The 14,371-nt window shown below is 45.1% G+C and overlaps 1 protein-coding gene across 1 annotated transcript; it reads left to right on the top strand.

The window, feature by feature from the left end:
• The first annotated feature begins 737 nt into the window (after nt 1-737).
• On the top strand, nt 738-13,434 carry LOC144143374 (lipase lipl-4-like). The gene is made up of 4 exons (XM_077675139.1): nt 738-910; nt 3,062-3,260; nt 11,741-11,855; nt 13,419-13,434. Exons 1-4 carry the CDS (start codon nt 797-799, stop codon nt 13,432-13,434), a joined length of 444 nt encoding a protein of 147 aa, XP_077531265.1. The 5' UTR covers nt 738-796.
• Nucleotides 13,435-14,371: the final 937 nt, after the last annotated feature.

Genomic DNA, 14,371 nt, shown 5'->3' with positions numbered 1-14,371 from the left:
AATAGATATTGCCTTATGTCGTGTTCTTGCTTTCATTGCACAAATGTACCGCTATTGGTGAGAATGAAGAAAAGCTTTCAAAAGGCCAAAAAACAAGAAATATAGCACGTTTTTTTAATTTTTATTGCAACTGTGAATGGAATGCTACAGCTGATGCTCTGAAAATCTGGTGATTTCATCAGAAGACATCCCTAATACGCTGGCCACGCGCACAAGAATGCGACTCAAGACTCTGAGCCAACCGAATCTCTGCTAGCGAAATACTACCGGCCGAATATATTTTACTGCTTTCATGTTTCTTCACGTGTAGTTGTAAATAGCTTTCTCTGGCACGTGACAGAGAAAACGAACAGAACAAAGATTCTAACTGCAGTCAGAGATACAAAAAACCGTTATTTTACTTCTAGAGTGCATGACTTCATGCGCCACTTCTAACATGACACGTACGAAAGTCGACGCATCTGGTCGGGCTGCTGTTTGGATTACCCGTGCATGTTCGGCTGTGGAGATGACTGCACAACGACAAGCACCTGTGCTGACATCAGAGAGCGCTGTTTTGCTTAGCTCTCAGCCCTGTTTAACATCAATCGATAGTAAATGACCTACATTTGTTGCCGAGGGGGGTTCATACAGGTGTTTATGGTCGCATGGTCAGAAAGCACCAAAAAAAAAGGGCGCCTCCTACTTATACGGCAGCGGGTATTGGGCTGCTTATCCGTGCGTGAGCAGCCAGAGGGTCCTGGAAAACACTCGGGGTTTCGTTGCGTTGCCGTGAGAAGTCACTCGGGCGGTGATAATGGCCAGGATGGTATTCACAATGTTCTTCATCGCATGTCTTTTGATTATAAAACCGTTGCAAGGAATCGCCGCTGAAGATTCGGAGGTTACCGCAGACGCTAAGCGAGCTCCGGTATATTAAAACAATTTCCTTCCTCCTTCATTTCTGAAGTGTTTATTTTGAAATTGCTACTTGAGGATTGCAGCATTTTCAAATTACTGCTTGAGGATGCGAACCATTTATGCGTGCTGTTTCGGTTGGCTGTTATTTTGCCCCTTTGTGCCTTAACATTTAAATCATGCTCCTGAAATTTTTTGTACCTGGTGTTGTTGTTTTATGCCCCAGCTACCATACTTTACATTGAATAATAGCGCTTTATAGTAGTGTTTGATTCTTGTGATTGTTAGTATTTGTTTAATTTTCCACGAAAGTGATGTGTGTAGAGCAGCGGTCCTTCGGTCCACGTGAGGCGACCATACCTGTCGCTTTGAAACATTAAGAGCTGCACGGCGCTGTAGTGTGGAACAGAGAAATAAATTATCACGGTAAAATAATATTTATTTAAGTGGTAAACGGTGTTAGTACAAATTGACCAGGGTTTTCGCGTGATGTTAATATACCTTAGCTCGGGAACGATACGGAATATGTTGGATCAGGTTGCATTGAACATAATTCAGTTGTGCTTTCTCGTGCGATATCACCACTCTGTACCAATTAAGAACAACAAATGAATTATTTCGTACTGAACGACGTTCGGACAATGTTTCATGTTAAGGATCTGTCAGGCTTCAACGAAATGGTACATAGCCTAAGGCAAAAGTGTTCTCGCTGCGCATGGAAGCCTTAGTTTGTGTGCTAGTGGGGGCCAAAAGCACGGCTCTTCATTAAATACGGCTGTCTTTTGCTAGTGAGCGAGTATTTTAACCATTTCCTTATACGCAGAGCAGTATTTAGTTAACGTGTACAACTGTTGGTCAAAATGTTTAACATTTTTTCGAAAAGGATTCATCATAAGCAGTGAATGCCCGATGGAGGTATTAGCATGGCTTTACAGAAAATAACGCTCATTTAATAGTCCTACGAGAGCTTCACAGTCACGGGACCTTCGCACGGCTGACAGATGAAAAGAAACCGATTTGATAGGCATGCGGAGTGCGCCGGTCAATATCATAAGGTATAGAAAGGCTCTTGACCGCGTTCGATTCTCAACATGGCTGTCATTCATAGGAACACGGCATTGAAAAGCACACTCTCACCTTCCCTTGTCGTGACAAAAGTTTTAAACGCAGCTTACAGTCGCCGTCTGGGTGGAACGGCTAACGTCAACGAATTGAATTTTTATGTTACAAAATGAACTGTAGGCGTGACAAAAGCGAAAATAATTTTAGGAACGTTTACCCGTACAGATGCACGGACGCACGTGAGATGGCTATTAACTTCAAATTTTAACATTTGATCCATCCTTCCTCGGCATCCCTGAAGCATTGAATTTTGTTGGAGAGTTGTTAGGCTGAAGAAATTTGTTTCGAACCTGGCTTGCTCACATGAAATAAAACCAAATTGAGTCAAATGTTTAGTTGGATATGTATGCCAACGAGGCAAGGCAAAATGAGATACAAACGTGTCCTGACGGGGCCCACGTCTCCCATTTACACATCGTATAGCTGTGCATATACGTATATTGGAAATAAACACAATAAAGTAAGTCTTAGCAGCAATGGTAATGAATACACAGACACGTATGCCGTACATCTCTCGGTAGGTGAACAATATTAGAAAATTAGGGCCACGCACAGAAGAAATACATCACATCATCAGTAGTAACAGTAAGATTTCGTTGAGTCAACCTCATTCGCAGTAATTTTAATAAAGTTTTTATTTAACATTGTCGAATGGTGCACCGTTTTGTCTAAGTGGGCTTGTTCCAACACAGAGGGACATGTGCTAATGAAGAATGTTGTTTGATTTGCTAATGCCTGAATGCCATGGTTTGTTCGGTATATCGGCCCCACTGAGGTAATAGTGCGCAGACTGTAGGTCACCCCTCGGCTGAAATATTTTTCAGTAAACAGCGCGAAGTCAGATTTAAAGTTACGATATCTGAAAGTACCTTTTGTGCGCGAAGAAATGTATTTCAAAGCACGACAAATATGCCCGTCTCCTAGGCAACATTTCGGCCTACTTAGGCAGATCACAATGCGTCGGGATATTCCTTATCAACAAAAAACGAACAATTATCACAGCAAAGGTGAATAATGACATCTCGGACGTGTCTTCTCGCAGGCTTCTCTGATGGGCAGATTCGGCCACAAGGTAGAGACCCATAAGATAACCACCCAGGATGGCTACATTCTGGAAATGGACAGGATAACAGGACCGAAAGATTTAAACACGACTGAGAGGCGCCCGCCTGTGCTCGTGGTGCACGGCATCACTATGAACGCCGGATGCTGGGTCGCCAACTATCCTTCGCAGAGTCCAGGTAAGAGAACAGAACTTCGTGTTTGGGTCTATGGATGTGCGAGACAAATGCACTTAAGAAAAATTATGCTTCATATCTTTATGGTTCTCGACAACTGTACTGTTGCATCCGACTGCCTTAAAGTCAGTCAAATTTGGTTTATCAAGAAGGCTGGTTTGTCCCGATAACAATTGAACAGATTTTAGCACAAAATAAAAAATACTGTGGTTGATCCCTCTTTCATAGGAATCTGTAAAACACGAAAGTTAAATGTGCCTTCACAGGATCAGTCGAATGTTTATTCTGCATTGATATGAACTTGCTCATCGCAATGTATATTTACTCAGTACGACACCGTCAGACGCATCAACATTAGACACTAGATTGAACGCGCCAGTACAAAGCGTACACCCCAATGAAACCACACGCACTCGGAAACCATGCGATCGAAACCAAACGGTTTTCCAGCGAATCGTTTGGTGAACTCACGGTCCGCTGCGCGAAAAAACATGATTTGCGAGACTGTCTTGTCGGTGTGCTTGGCGAGCAACGACCTGTTGGCGCGTAGCTTTGGCAAATGTGCGACCACCACGTTCCTGTTCCCTGGAGAGTACGTCAGACGGTATCATTGCGAAGAGCTCATCTGGCGCCAACTACCGGTGCTCATTAGCATCTGTATGGACTACTTCGCTTCACGTCCCTTAGACGGCAGCACCACCTAAACGGAGCACATTACAAAAATGGTATATGGGGCGTTCATATAACTGCCTGCCCTTCAGCTTATAGCGCAGTGGTTAAAGCGTCCATCCTGGCGCGGCCGCGTCAATAGAACGTTTTCTGGCGATGTCATTTCCCTGACAGATATCACGTCAGTCAGATCTTGGTAAATCCCAGAAAAAAACACTTTCGGGTTAAAAAAATAACCTGGGTATAAAAGAAACCAAATGTCGCGTGCGACACTAGAGTCACTTTAGGGCCACGACTCTAGCGTCAAGAATCTTCTCTGTGCAGCTAGCAGCTGTGTCATTTGAATGCTAACGTGCAGCTGGGACATTGATAACCACTTTTTTTGGGTTGCTTAGTTGCGGTACTACAAACATCATGGCGCGCAAAATATGAGTATTTTTTTGTAGTTATTGGGTTTTCCGGTTAAAAACCTCTACGAATCGGGTCTACAGGTGAGTAAGTCACAAAAGACAAGTTTTTTCAAAGTGAACAAGGTTTTATTTCTTTTTCGTGGCCAGTTTAAGCAGAGCGCAACTGACGCGTTTACTCTTCCCGACAACTGAATAGGTGCATGTAACATCGTCCTAAACGAGCACTTTATACCATATTGAAACAGATACGGAAATGAAGTAAGCCAGTTACTACTTCACCAGTAAGCCAGTTACAACCCCACTGGAAAGCGTGAAATCTTTTTAAAACATAACTATACCGACCAATGCTCAGCTGGCGGCCCACTTTATAGCCCTGATGCCGCTGGGAAAGCCAATGGCACTCCAGCCGCGGGAGCGCGCTAGTTGGCAGAGCGGGCAAGATATACAACCTCATTTTAATACGGTATCCTTCTTTACAGGGTATTGCAAGACACATACCGTTTAATGCGTTGTATTTCAGGAAAAACGAGTACGAGTAATCAATAAAGTTGACAGATATGGTTTTTGTAATAGCGTACATAAAATTAGTTGTCGAAGAAACCAGACAAACGAAACACTGAACAAAGAAGTAAAAATGAGCTAACGAGAATAAACATGTGTTATGCACCGCCCTCGTGCGATTAGGATAAAAATAATTAACCCATGTAAAATAAGTACAAGCGTGAAAGAAAACAGTAAATACAGCAAACGGAAATTGCCTCGTATCTGCACCAATTGCCTTATTGGTGAGGTTAATAGATTGATTAATGCAAGGTTAATCATAACTGGTAATCATAAAGCTTAATAATAACTGGTTAATACAAGGTTAATCGTTACTGCGAAATAAAGACAAATTGTCGAAGAAATTGACAGCACAAGAGGTAAAAAAAACAGAAATTAAAACACAAACACTAATTCCGCAAATTGAGAAGGTGCGACATTTTGTTTTAAATGTATTACTTGAAATGCCGCTTGTCTAGATCACCGGTAGTGTCTGCATGCCTAAAAAAGGTTATAAACATTTCAGAAAATGTAACTTTAAAACCTCTTTATAGCAAAAACATTCGAAGCTGATCATGGACGTGATCACGAACCACAGCGGAGATTCGATTGAGGAAAGATTTAACAACGGCAATTAGCCATGCTTTTGCAGGGGCGCACGATTACTACTGGTGAAGAGCTGGCAATTCTTAGCCCGCCTGATTTTGAAACGCACATACGGCGAATTTGCTGCTTCTCAAGAACATACCACTGGGTCACTCGGTAACGCCGTTTCTTCATAGCAAACAATCTTTTTGTGTTGCGGCTGATTTGCTGATGCCTTTTGGTACCACTACTGCGTCGATGTTCTCGGCGTTTTCGCTTGGATGTTTACTTGGCTGGGCACATTTCGTTAGGAAGGTGAAATGCGCGGAGCTCTTAATCGATGCTTCACTTGGCGAACACCTTCCATCACTCGGCCGAGCGCTCTTAACCGAGGGAAACCCGACGAGAGCTTTCTAGAGTTTGCGAAGTCACCGTAAGGGATCACGTTCCTAACAGCCGGCCGCTGGCGTAGTGGTGGTCCCATTGGGATGCTCCTCCTCCCCCTCACCGAGGTGAAGGGAAAGGGCATATATTTGCGCTCAACTCGTAAGCAAAAAAATTGACCACATCTTTCCGCGGGGGAAAACCATGGGGTGATTCGACGCACCTTGGCGGTGCTTGTTAAGGTTGCGCCGACCATCGCGGTAGCAGACCTGTTAGTCTCCATTCAAATCATCGGAGGTCATCGGATGTCATCGGAGCGGCGGCGGTGAAGCGACTGAGCGGAGCGGCGCAGTTATCGCGTTTATTAGTACCGCGCGTTAACGGTGAGGAGAATGAGAGAGAGCAGCGCATGCGCATGTGTTAATCGAGCGCTAACGCCCGCTGACGCACAGTTGGCGTTGCGGTGAGAGCAGGCGCTAACACAGAGATGGCGTTGCGGTGAGAGCGGCGTTACCGCGCAGCTGGCGTGGCGAGGAGAATGGGGGAGGGATGCGGACTACGGATGGACGCCGAAGGGACAAGGCGAGTTAAAGAGAGGCGTCGCATCTAAAAGCCCGGCACTGCGCGACGAGATATCAATCACACCATCGCGGTCAAGCCGAACTACGGCTTCACAGCTCCTGAAAAAAGAGCACTGTATGCTGTATGCCTGAACTTCCGCTGGCTGCCAAAACATATACCATGTCAAAGGACTGACAGTTATGCGCAAAGCACAAAGCAGTTGGTGAGACATCTAAAAATCAACTAGCCGTTGATTACCCGGTATCATGATTACCCGGTAGCGGGCATATTTGAAGGCGCAGTAGTGAGGCGCTCTAGGCACACATGCTCTTCCTTCCCACTCACAATTTGTAGCCGCTTTAAGAGCACTGGGTATAGGGAAACACGAAGTAAAGCTGGGGCGAGGCGTTCTTTGCGGCCTTGCAGGACAGGCACACAGGCCACGCACACAGCAATATGCGCTCAGGCAACAGAATGCTAGCTATGAGCCGTGCCGCAAATGAAGGTGCTATTCTCAAATTTTGTTAAACCGTGTTCGGACGCCATGTTGGAACTGCTGGCACTAGTAAGTGATCATGGCGCGACATGAGAAGAGAATTCGGGGAGTTGACATCGCTTCTGGCGCATTTAGCCCAAAACCAGATCCCAGAAAGTTTCATGCATTTTGTCAAGTAATTCAGGTGCGGTGAGCATTGAACTCTCCTTCAGCTGGCTTTGGTGAAGCATCAGTTTTGAAGCGAAGGTGATGAGACAGCTTGAATGTTACTGAAAGCGCAAGCAGGCGGACCGTTTACCGCCACAAAAACAGTACCTGAAGCCGGTGCTCCTTAGGAAAGCACTCAGGGTCAATGATATAACATCAAGTATAATCTCGTTTCTCATTGTTGGTTATAGAGGAAGAGGTCGAACTGTAGTTGTCCGAGCTTGTGGCCAAAATGAAGCTACAGGACCGCCACTCTTCAGCGCGTTGTCTCTGTATCATGCAAGCAGGCCCCAGACGATATATTTGAAGTCTCACGACTTTCATAACAAAGCGGTAAATGCAACAGCGTGTATGAGTGCTTAAAACAGATAGATTTCTTATCATAAATTTATGCAGATGGTGATAGAAGTTTTGGTTCAAGTTCTTATTTCCGTTTAAGCCTTGATGTTGTGTGCAAGCATGTTGGGAGCACGCAACGCACGGAGGCAGTACGTGGTTTGTCGCTGCCTAATCTGCAAGGAAGCGGCAAACCGAAACAAGCAAATCAAGGAGCTTAAAAATTAGGAAGCCTAACAGTTCACACGGTACTGCTGGGTCTCTGCCCGACATTTATAGATGGGCAGATAACAGTTGTGAAAGCATAGCTGTGGTGCTTTATAAACAAGGCAAAATAAAAATAATAACATCTAAACTACTTCCATCTATGATAGATACCCGAAAATTTTATGCGCCAATAAAGTCCACCAAGCACAGTTCTAAAGAGCAGTTTGGAGGTTTCCACCCAGACACATACTAATGCCTAACTAATTTTCTGCACAAAATAATGAGGTTGTACTCTGCGATTACGCTTTTGGTTTAAATTCACTTACTTGAAACGTTCGGTGAGTTGAAAAAAGTTTCAACAGGCCTCTAAATGACTGGTGCGCAGGTCGTTCAAGTTGGCCAAAAATTGAGGATATGAACGTGACATTGTCAAATAGTCCTGATTACAAACAGCGCCGTTAGGAGTAATCTTTTCTGTAATCAGTTAAATCCGTATCATTTTTTATTCACCTACTACCTGATCACGAGCTTGTTTAGCTCACTTGCGGTATTATTTGTATGTGATACTGCATGCATTTTAATCAGTGTGACCCACGCCCACTGCCATGAGGGCGTCCCAGCAGGGCCCAAGTCCTGGTATACAAAATGAGAGCCGAGGCTGTTTTACGGATGAAATGCTCGCAAAGTGGCGGGAACACGTTCCCTGACGCTCAAGACACTTGACAGAACCCTCAGAAAACTCCAGGGAGACGACCATCGTGACCTGCTCCTCGTGTCACGCGCCAACGAGGCTTACAATGCAGCACATGCTGTGGGAATGCTCAGGGTTCGCGGCGGAGAGACGGGCTCATCGTCCGCCGAAAATCAAGACCCTCCAATAATTGGCATTGCCTCCTCTTTGCCTGACTCGCCCAAAAGAGATTGTGATGCCCCTGTGGACTTTCGCAAGTGCCACGGGGATACAGAACATGATGTAGACGCCCTCACCTTTTTTTACAGCCTTCCGCATACCTTACTAGATCTTGAGTCCCCACTTCAAAATAAAGGAATATTATAAGAATAGTCAGTGTCAAAGAATCTAAAAAGATTCCCTTAATTTTTATGCTGGGCTCGTATCCTGAATTGCGTCAAAAGAATGCTCTGTACGTCTGCACTTTCTCGTTAATAGCCGTCAAACGGGGTATTTCCTGCTTGTAGCAGTGCAGTGGATGCACACTAAGACCACAACGTTGGCTGATAAGAATGGATGGTTCATGTGCGGAGGATTACCGATTTCACTTGAAGACGAATAATGTGGCTACTGTTTCTGAATCTGGCGCAAAAATATTCAGAATAGTAAAATTTTGGGGAGGTATGGGGGCACTGCTTATTTTCAGGGTTTGCGTTCAAAGAATAGAGCAAATTGTAAATACTGGTTTTCCTAACCACGGTGAGTAAACACTATTTCATGTTTGAAAGCCTCTAAAAAGCAATTTCTAAATCGCGCCGACCTCGACACTCTATCGCAATTTTAATATAGCACAGCAGTCCTTGCATTTGCAGAGTTCGACTATTGAAACATTCTAAACTGAAGATAGCATGTGCTGAACTGCCACATCACCGTGCCGTACAGAAAAAAAGCACTCTACTAGAAATGGCCACCCGCGAGTTACAGTAAAATAACGTAAAGTGGTGTAAAGCACATAAATTTGAAAAATAAAGAGGGAGAATGGCGACTGGAGCGCAGGAATTTGGCGGATTTGTCTGAAGGAAGCATTTTGCGTGTTTAGAAACACAATTATTTTTTTCGAGTCCTTACCTTTTCTACGTCCGTTATGAAAGCTGCTATTCTACAAACGTTGTTGTGCTTCAAATCGGCGGGCCACTTACTTCAGCTGCATAACAGTTTATATTTTAAACATACCTTCATAGAACAACATAACAATCATCAGATTTTGCTACTGCGTGTAGAACGCTCGCCATTTTCAATCGGATAAACTAGAACTCTCCTAATTACGCCTTGCAATGAGTGTTTTCATGGAAGGAAGAGCGTGGCAGAGACCACAGAATTCTTTCGGCGCTGCCAAGTACCAAGATAAACTTCAAATTCAGATCGGCGCTATACTGCTCAACAGTCCCCAATTATTAACAGTTACGTGGTTGCGCCGCAAAGACAAATTGTTGCACGAAAAAAGTTCATTGAATAGGACGCAGTACAAAGGAGCGCAGAGAAGAAAACACGTTTGTTTGGAACCTGCGATTAAGCGCGGTGATCACGCAGTTGGACAGGCGTCGGCTTCGTAGCGCGCGGTACCCAGGTTTCATTCTGACCACGGCAAGTGTTTTTTCATCCCCATCATCATGTGCCCTCCCATTGTGAAGTCTTACCTTGTCTGCTTTATGGTTCGGGTACAAAAGCGCCATCAGTGAGACCAAGAAGGCTCCGTTGTAATAACACTCAGTTTCAATACCACACTGTTAATCGTAGTTATGTTCGCGAACCAGCTCATTGTATGGCAGAGGTGTAAGTTTTCTGAATAATATCTAATATTTAAACTGGCTCCACAAAGTCCCATGATGATGCATATGACCTTGACACCTAGGTTAGCAACGCCATTGAGCCCCATTTGGGAGCCTTACGAGGAATCAGGCAGCCCTTTTGGGACCGAACACTACTGTGAGCAAGTGTTGTGCACAAACTTCAGGTGGGTACAACTAATGTAGCTATGAAAACCAAACCGATGTGCTCATAAGACAGGCGAAAAACATGAGGTCTAGTTTGGTATTTTGCATATCTGCCCTTTTTTGTAATTCCTGCCCCTACAAAAAAACCACAGCCAACGCCAACTTTAAACATTCCAATACCTGTATAATTCTGCAAATGCCCCGAAGCTTTCATTCTTGCTTTAATTCAGAGACAGCCTGTGGGAAAGTGGCGGTCTTAGCTGCATTTAATACAATAAAGCTTTACTTTCGTTTTCTGCAAACTAAAGTAATGCTCAATAGCCTCGGGAGGTCACAGCGGTTTGAGATAGGGGGCGAGGCAATGGAAGTGGTACGCGAATATATCTACTTAGGCCAAGTAGTGACCCCAGGTCTCAACCATGAGGTAAAGATAAGCAAATGGGTAAGAACGGGGTGGGGTGCATTCGGAAGGCATTCTTAGATGACGAATGACAGCCTACCATTGTCCTTAAAGGGGAAAGTGTATGACAGCTGCATCTTACCGGCACTCACCTACGGGGCAGAAATTTGGAGGCTCAGTAAATAGGCTGGACTTAAATTGAGGACGACTCAGCGAGCAATGGAACGGAAGATGATAGGTGTAACGTTAAGGGACGAGAATATAGCGGAGTGGGTCAGGGAACAACCGCGTGTTGAGGACATATTAGTAGAAATTAGGGAGAAAAAATGGACGTGGGCAGGGCGTGTAATGCGAAGGCAAGATAACCATACAGGATGATCATGAAAGCGAAGCTATACCTAATCTCATCGAGCGGTTGCGCCACCGCATTAAATCTGACCTTCATTTGACCGCAGCTGCGCCGTATCCTTGGCAACGCACCGCGTGACTCGGCGGGCCGAGCTCCGCCAACAGCCGCGTTCGCGCTGCCGCCCGTGCGGCCGGCTTGGTGCATGCGCTCTCCGCAGCTAGTTCGCAGCACTTGGCCACGTGATCGGCATCGTGCATGAGTGAGGGCGAAGCCGCGTCGTCTTCTGTGAGCATTGTGCCGGAGCTGGAGGCTTTGAGCCGTTTTCGGGACGCGGCGCCTCACCACTTCGCGGATATCACCCCGAGAGCCGTTGCGCAAGCCGAACAATAACCGTACACAAAGCCAAGCTTTGGATGAATAGGGTAGCAATTGCAGCTAAACGAAAGGTTAACAAAGTGAAACCAGCATTTAACCAGGCTAAGCGAAGCTCTAGCTTTGCATGTCAAGCGTTAGCTCAGCTAAGCCGAAGTATTTTCTATTTGAACATTTGGCTAGAATCTTGCGCGCAAGTTGGGATCGCCACGAACTACGTATGTTTGTCACACTGAGTTCTTCATAATTCACGATTGCAGAGTCTCATTTATTGACCTCACTTTATCGTCTCTTCCGTTTTAGGTTTTCTTTTAGCCGACGCTGGTTTCGACGTGTGGCTGATAAACACCAGAGGCGTACCCGAGTCTAACTTCCACAAAACGCTGTCAACTAACGACCCCAAATTCTGGGATTGGAGGCAAGTTTTCTCCCGGAAAGATAGTTTTACTGGAAACCTTCATATCTCTTTTCCCGTGTTTGGTGTCACGGATGCTTGAAATGTGTATTTCAAACAAAGCGTGTAACGCGCAAGCATTATCGAGACTGGTTCGCATGACACCATCATGCCCCTGTCATGCTCTTCAACGCACACGGTGCTCAGTAGCGGTGAAAACTGTCCACACCTGCTGGCATCAGTTACGGCAGCGCCCTACGATCCAGGGTTTTCAGTGAACGCCGCAAAGTGGTGCTATGGGATGTTTTGCTCGGGTAAAGGGACCCTGCGTACTTCCGATAACCCTTTCACTCTTTCCTTCACGTCTGGAGACAGTGCGAAAGCTATAGTTATCGCCAGCACGGAGCGGCACTGCGTGATTTGCTCATCGCAGCAGATATGTGTACACTTCTGCTTTGTTTTTGTGGCTTTTTTTAAAGTAGCTATGGAAAAGCGTTCATTGCTGCAACTGAAGAAAAACCGGCCAACAGCCGGTATATGGCCTGTGGGACGTAATTCGAGCCGTCGAAGAACGCAAGACCGAAGAAGAGAGGAAAATCTTTTGAGTGAGTTAACAAGTTATCTGATAGACATAGAGCAGTAATTTTTGGCTGAGGTACTTGGCGACCCCCTAATCTAAGTAGTGGGTGTGTTGGGTGACTTCGTTCTCCGAGCATTTAGGATTTCAAAAAAAGTTTAAAAAGTGTTGCAGGGTCCTTTTACAGTGGGGTATACAGAAAAGTGGGGTGTGCACAAATGGGGTTTACACAACAGTCGGTAGGCAGAAGTGTGGTATACACAACAGTTAAAAAGCAGGTAAAGGCAACAGAGACGGCGAAGTGGGCACAGAAAATGAAAGCAAAAAAAACCCCTAGAGATTTACAGGGCAGAAAAACGAGAGATCGGAAAGCAAGTTTCTATGGCAGTACGCCAGACAGTGCATTTCTGTTTGAAGCACGGGTGGGGTGCCTGAGAATCCGGGCACACACGTGTATCTACAGGCAGCAGGATGAAACATGTGAATGCTGCGGCAGATCGGGAAACCGTATATCGCATTGTCAGGAACTGCACAGAGATACGACCGCCAAATGGTAATGGGGAAACGACGTTGGCCGGGTTTGGCATTTGGGGTCAGGGGGAGCCTCAGGTTTAGAGCCCTAGAGGTGACGACGAGGCGGCTGGAATGGTCGTGGAGGAAAAGCGGGGAACAGGTCAGTACGCGGTTGGAGTAATCATACGGATGAGAATTTAGAGCAGCGGGTGGAAGAAAAAGGGGAGAGGGAGAGATGAGAGTTTAAAACATGGTTAAGGGGGAATGGCGGTGGCATATCTATTAGGTTAGCGAAGAGTGGGGCAAGCATGTGGTATAAAACGCGCAAGTCAGTTGCTGTAAACCGACATCCCGATTTAAAGGGAGATCCACTAATCATCGTCATCAAAATAATCATCATCTCACAGTTATCGCCGTTGATGAGGCCGGCTTCTCTGTAAAGCGGGGACCGTAACGCTACGCGTTCATACACAAAACTGTCGTGTCCTCGAAAACAGAGTTGGGCACCTGTGATCCTGCGGACGCGGCCTGACCAGCAAAAGACAGACAAAAAGGACAATAGCTCTACAAGGCGGTTTTCGAGACACGCGTTACTTATGAGAAATATCTTTGAAATAGCAGCAAATAACTGACAAAAAGGACAATAGCTCTACAAGGCGGTTTCCATGACACGCGTTACTTATCAGAAATATCTTAGCTGTTATGTAAATACGCGCCCCGCGAAAGAGAAGTAATACATGCTAGGTAAATGTGACCCTGAGGTGCTATTTTTTCTAGTGCGTCAGGACAGTGAGAAATTGCAATTGTTACAGTGAGATAAATGCAATTGTTAACGTAAGTTATTCGAGTTAAGATACATAAATGATATGGCGGAAAATATGACCAGAATAATTGCTCCTCACAATAAAAAAAATACGTAAATGAGTGTCTGTAGGTTCTGAAAGCATGTTTGCGGATTTATAGTCATAACAGACAGAAAACGCGTTTTGGGGTTTCTACAAAATATCTACAGTATTGTTTGAGGAACTTTGCTCTCTTGCATGCTTTTCCATCATAGCCCTTTCGCAATATCATGCCGAAAATATGAAGTGCCCCATAATTTTAGCTAAGTGCTAATCATTAAATAGATGGCATAAGTGTTAGCGGCGCTTGAAAAGTGGCACTTCAAGTTAGAGCTAGCTTATTCCCGCGAGATGTTCATTTTTAGCCTTGTCTGCACTCAATGGAGGTGCGATATGTGTGGGCACTAGGAAGCACAAGTATTTTTTGTTAGTACACATAATCAACATACGCACAAGGACATATTAGAAGGGCATCTTAGAAGGACATATGATTATTGGTCACTACATATAATCAACAAACAAACAAGAAAAGATTAGAAGTAAAAAAATTGGGCCCATCTCCCCGCGAGGGGGACTCGAGTAAATGCGTCGCATAGGGGGTGGGTGTA

The sequence above is a fragment of the Haemaphysalis longicornis genome, unplaced genomic scaffold, assembly GCF_048455015.1.
Source record: "Haemaphysalis longicornis isolate Haplotype H1 unplaced genomic scaffold, Haemaphysalis longicornis Haplotype H1 scaffold_6, whole genome shotgun sequence".
NCBI classification, from domain to species: Eukaryota; Metazoa; Arthropoda; class Arachnida; order Ixodida; family Ixodidae; genus Haemaphysalis; species Haemaphysalis longicornis.
Note: the sequence above shows the minus strand (reverse complement) of the source record. Positions and strands in the feature narration are given on the sequence as shown.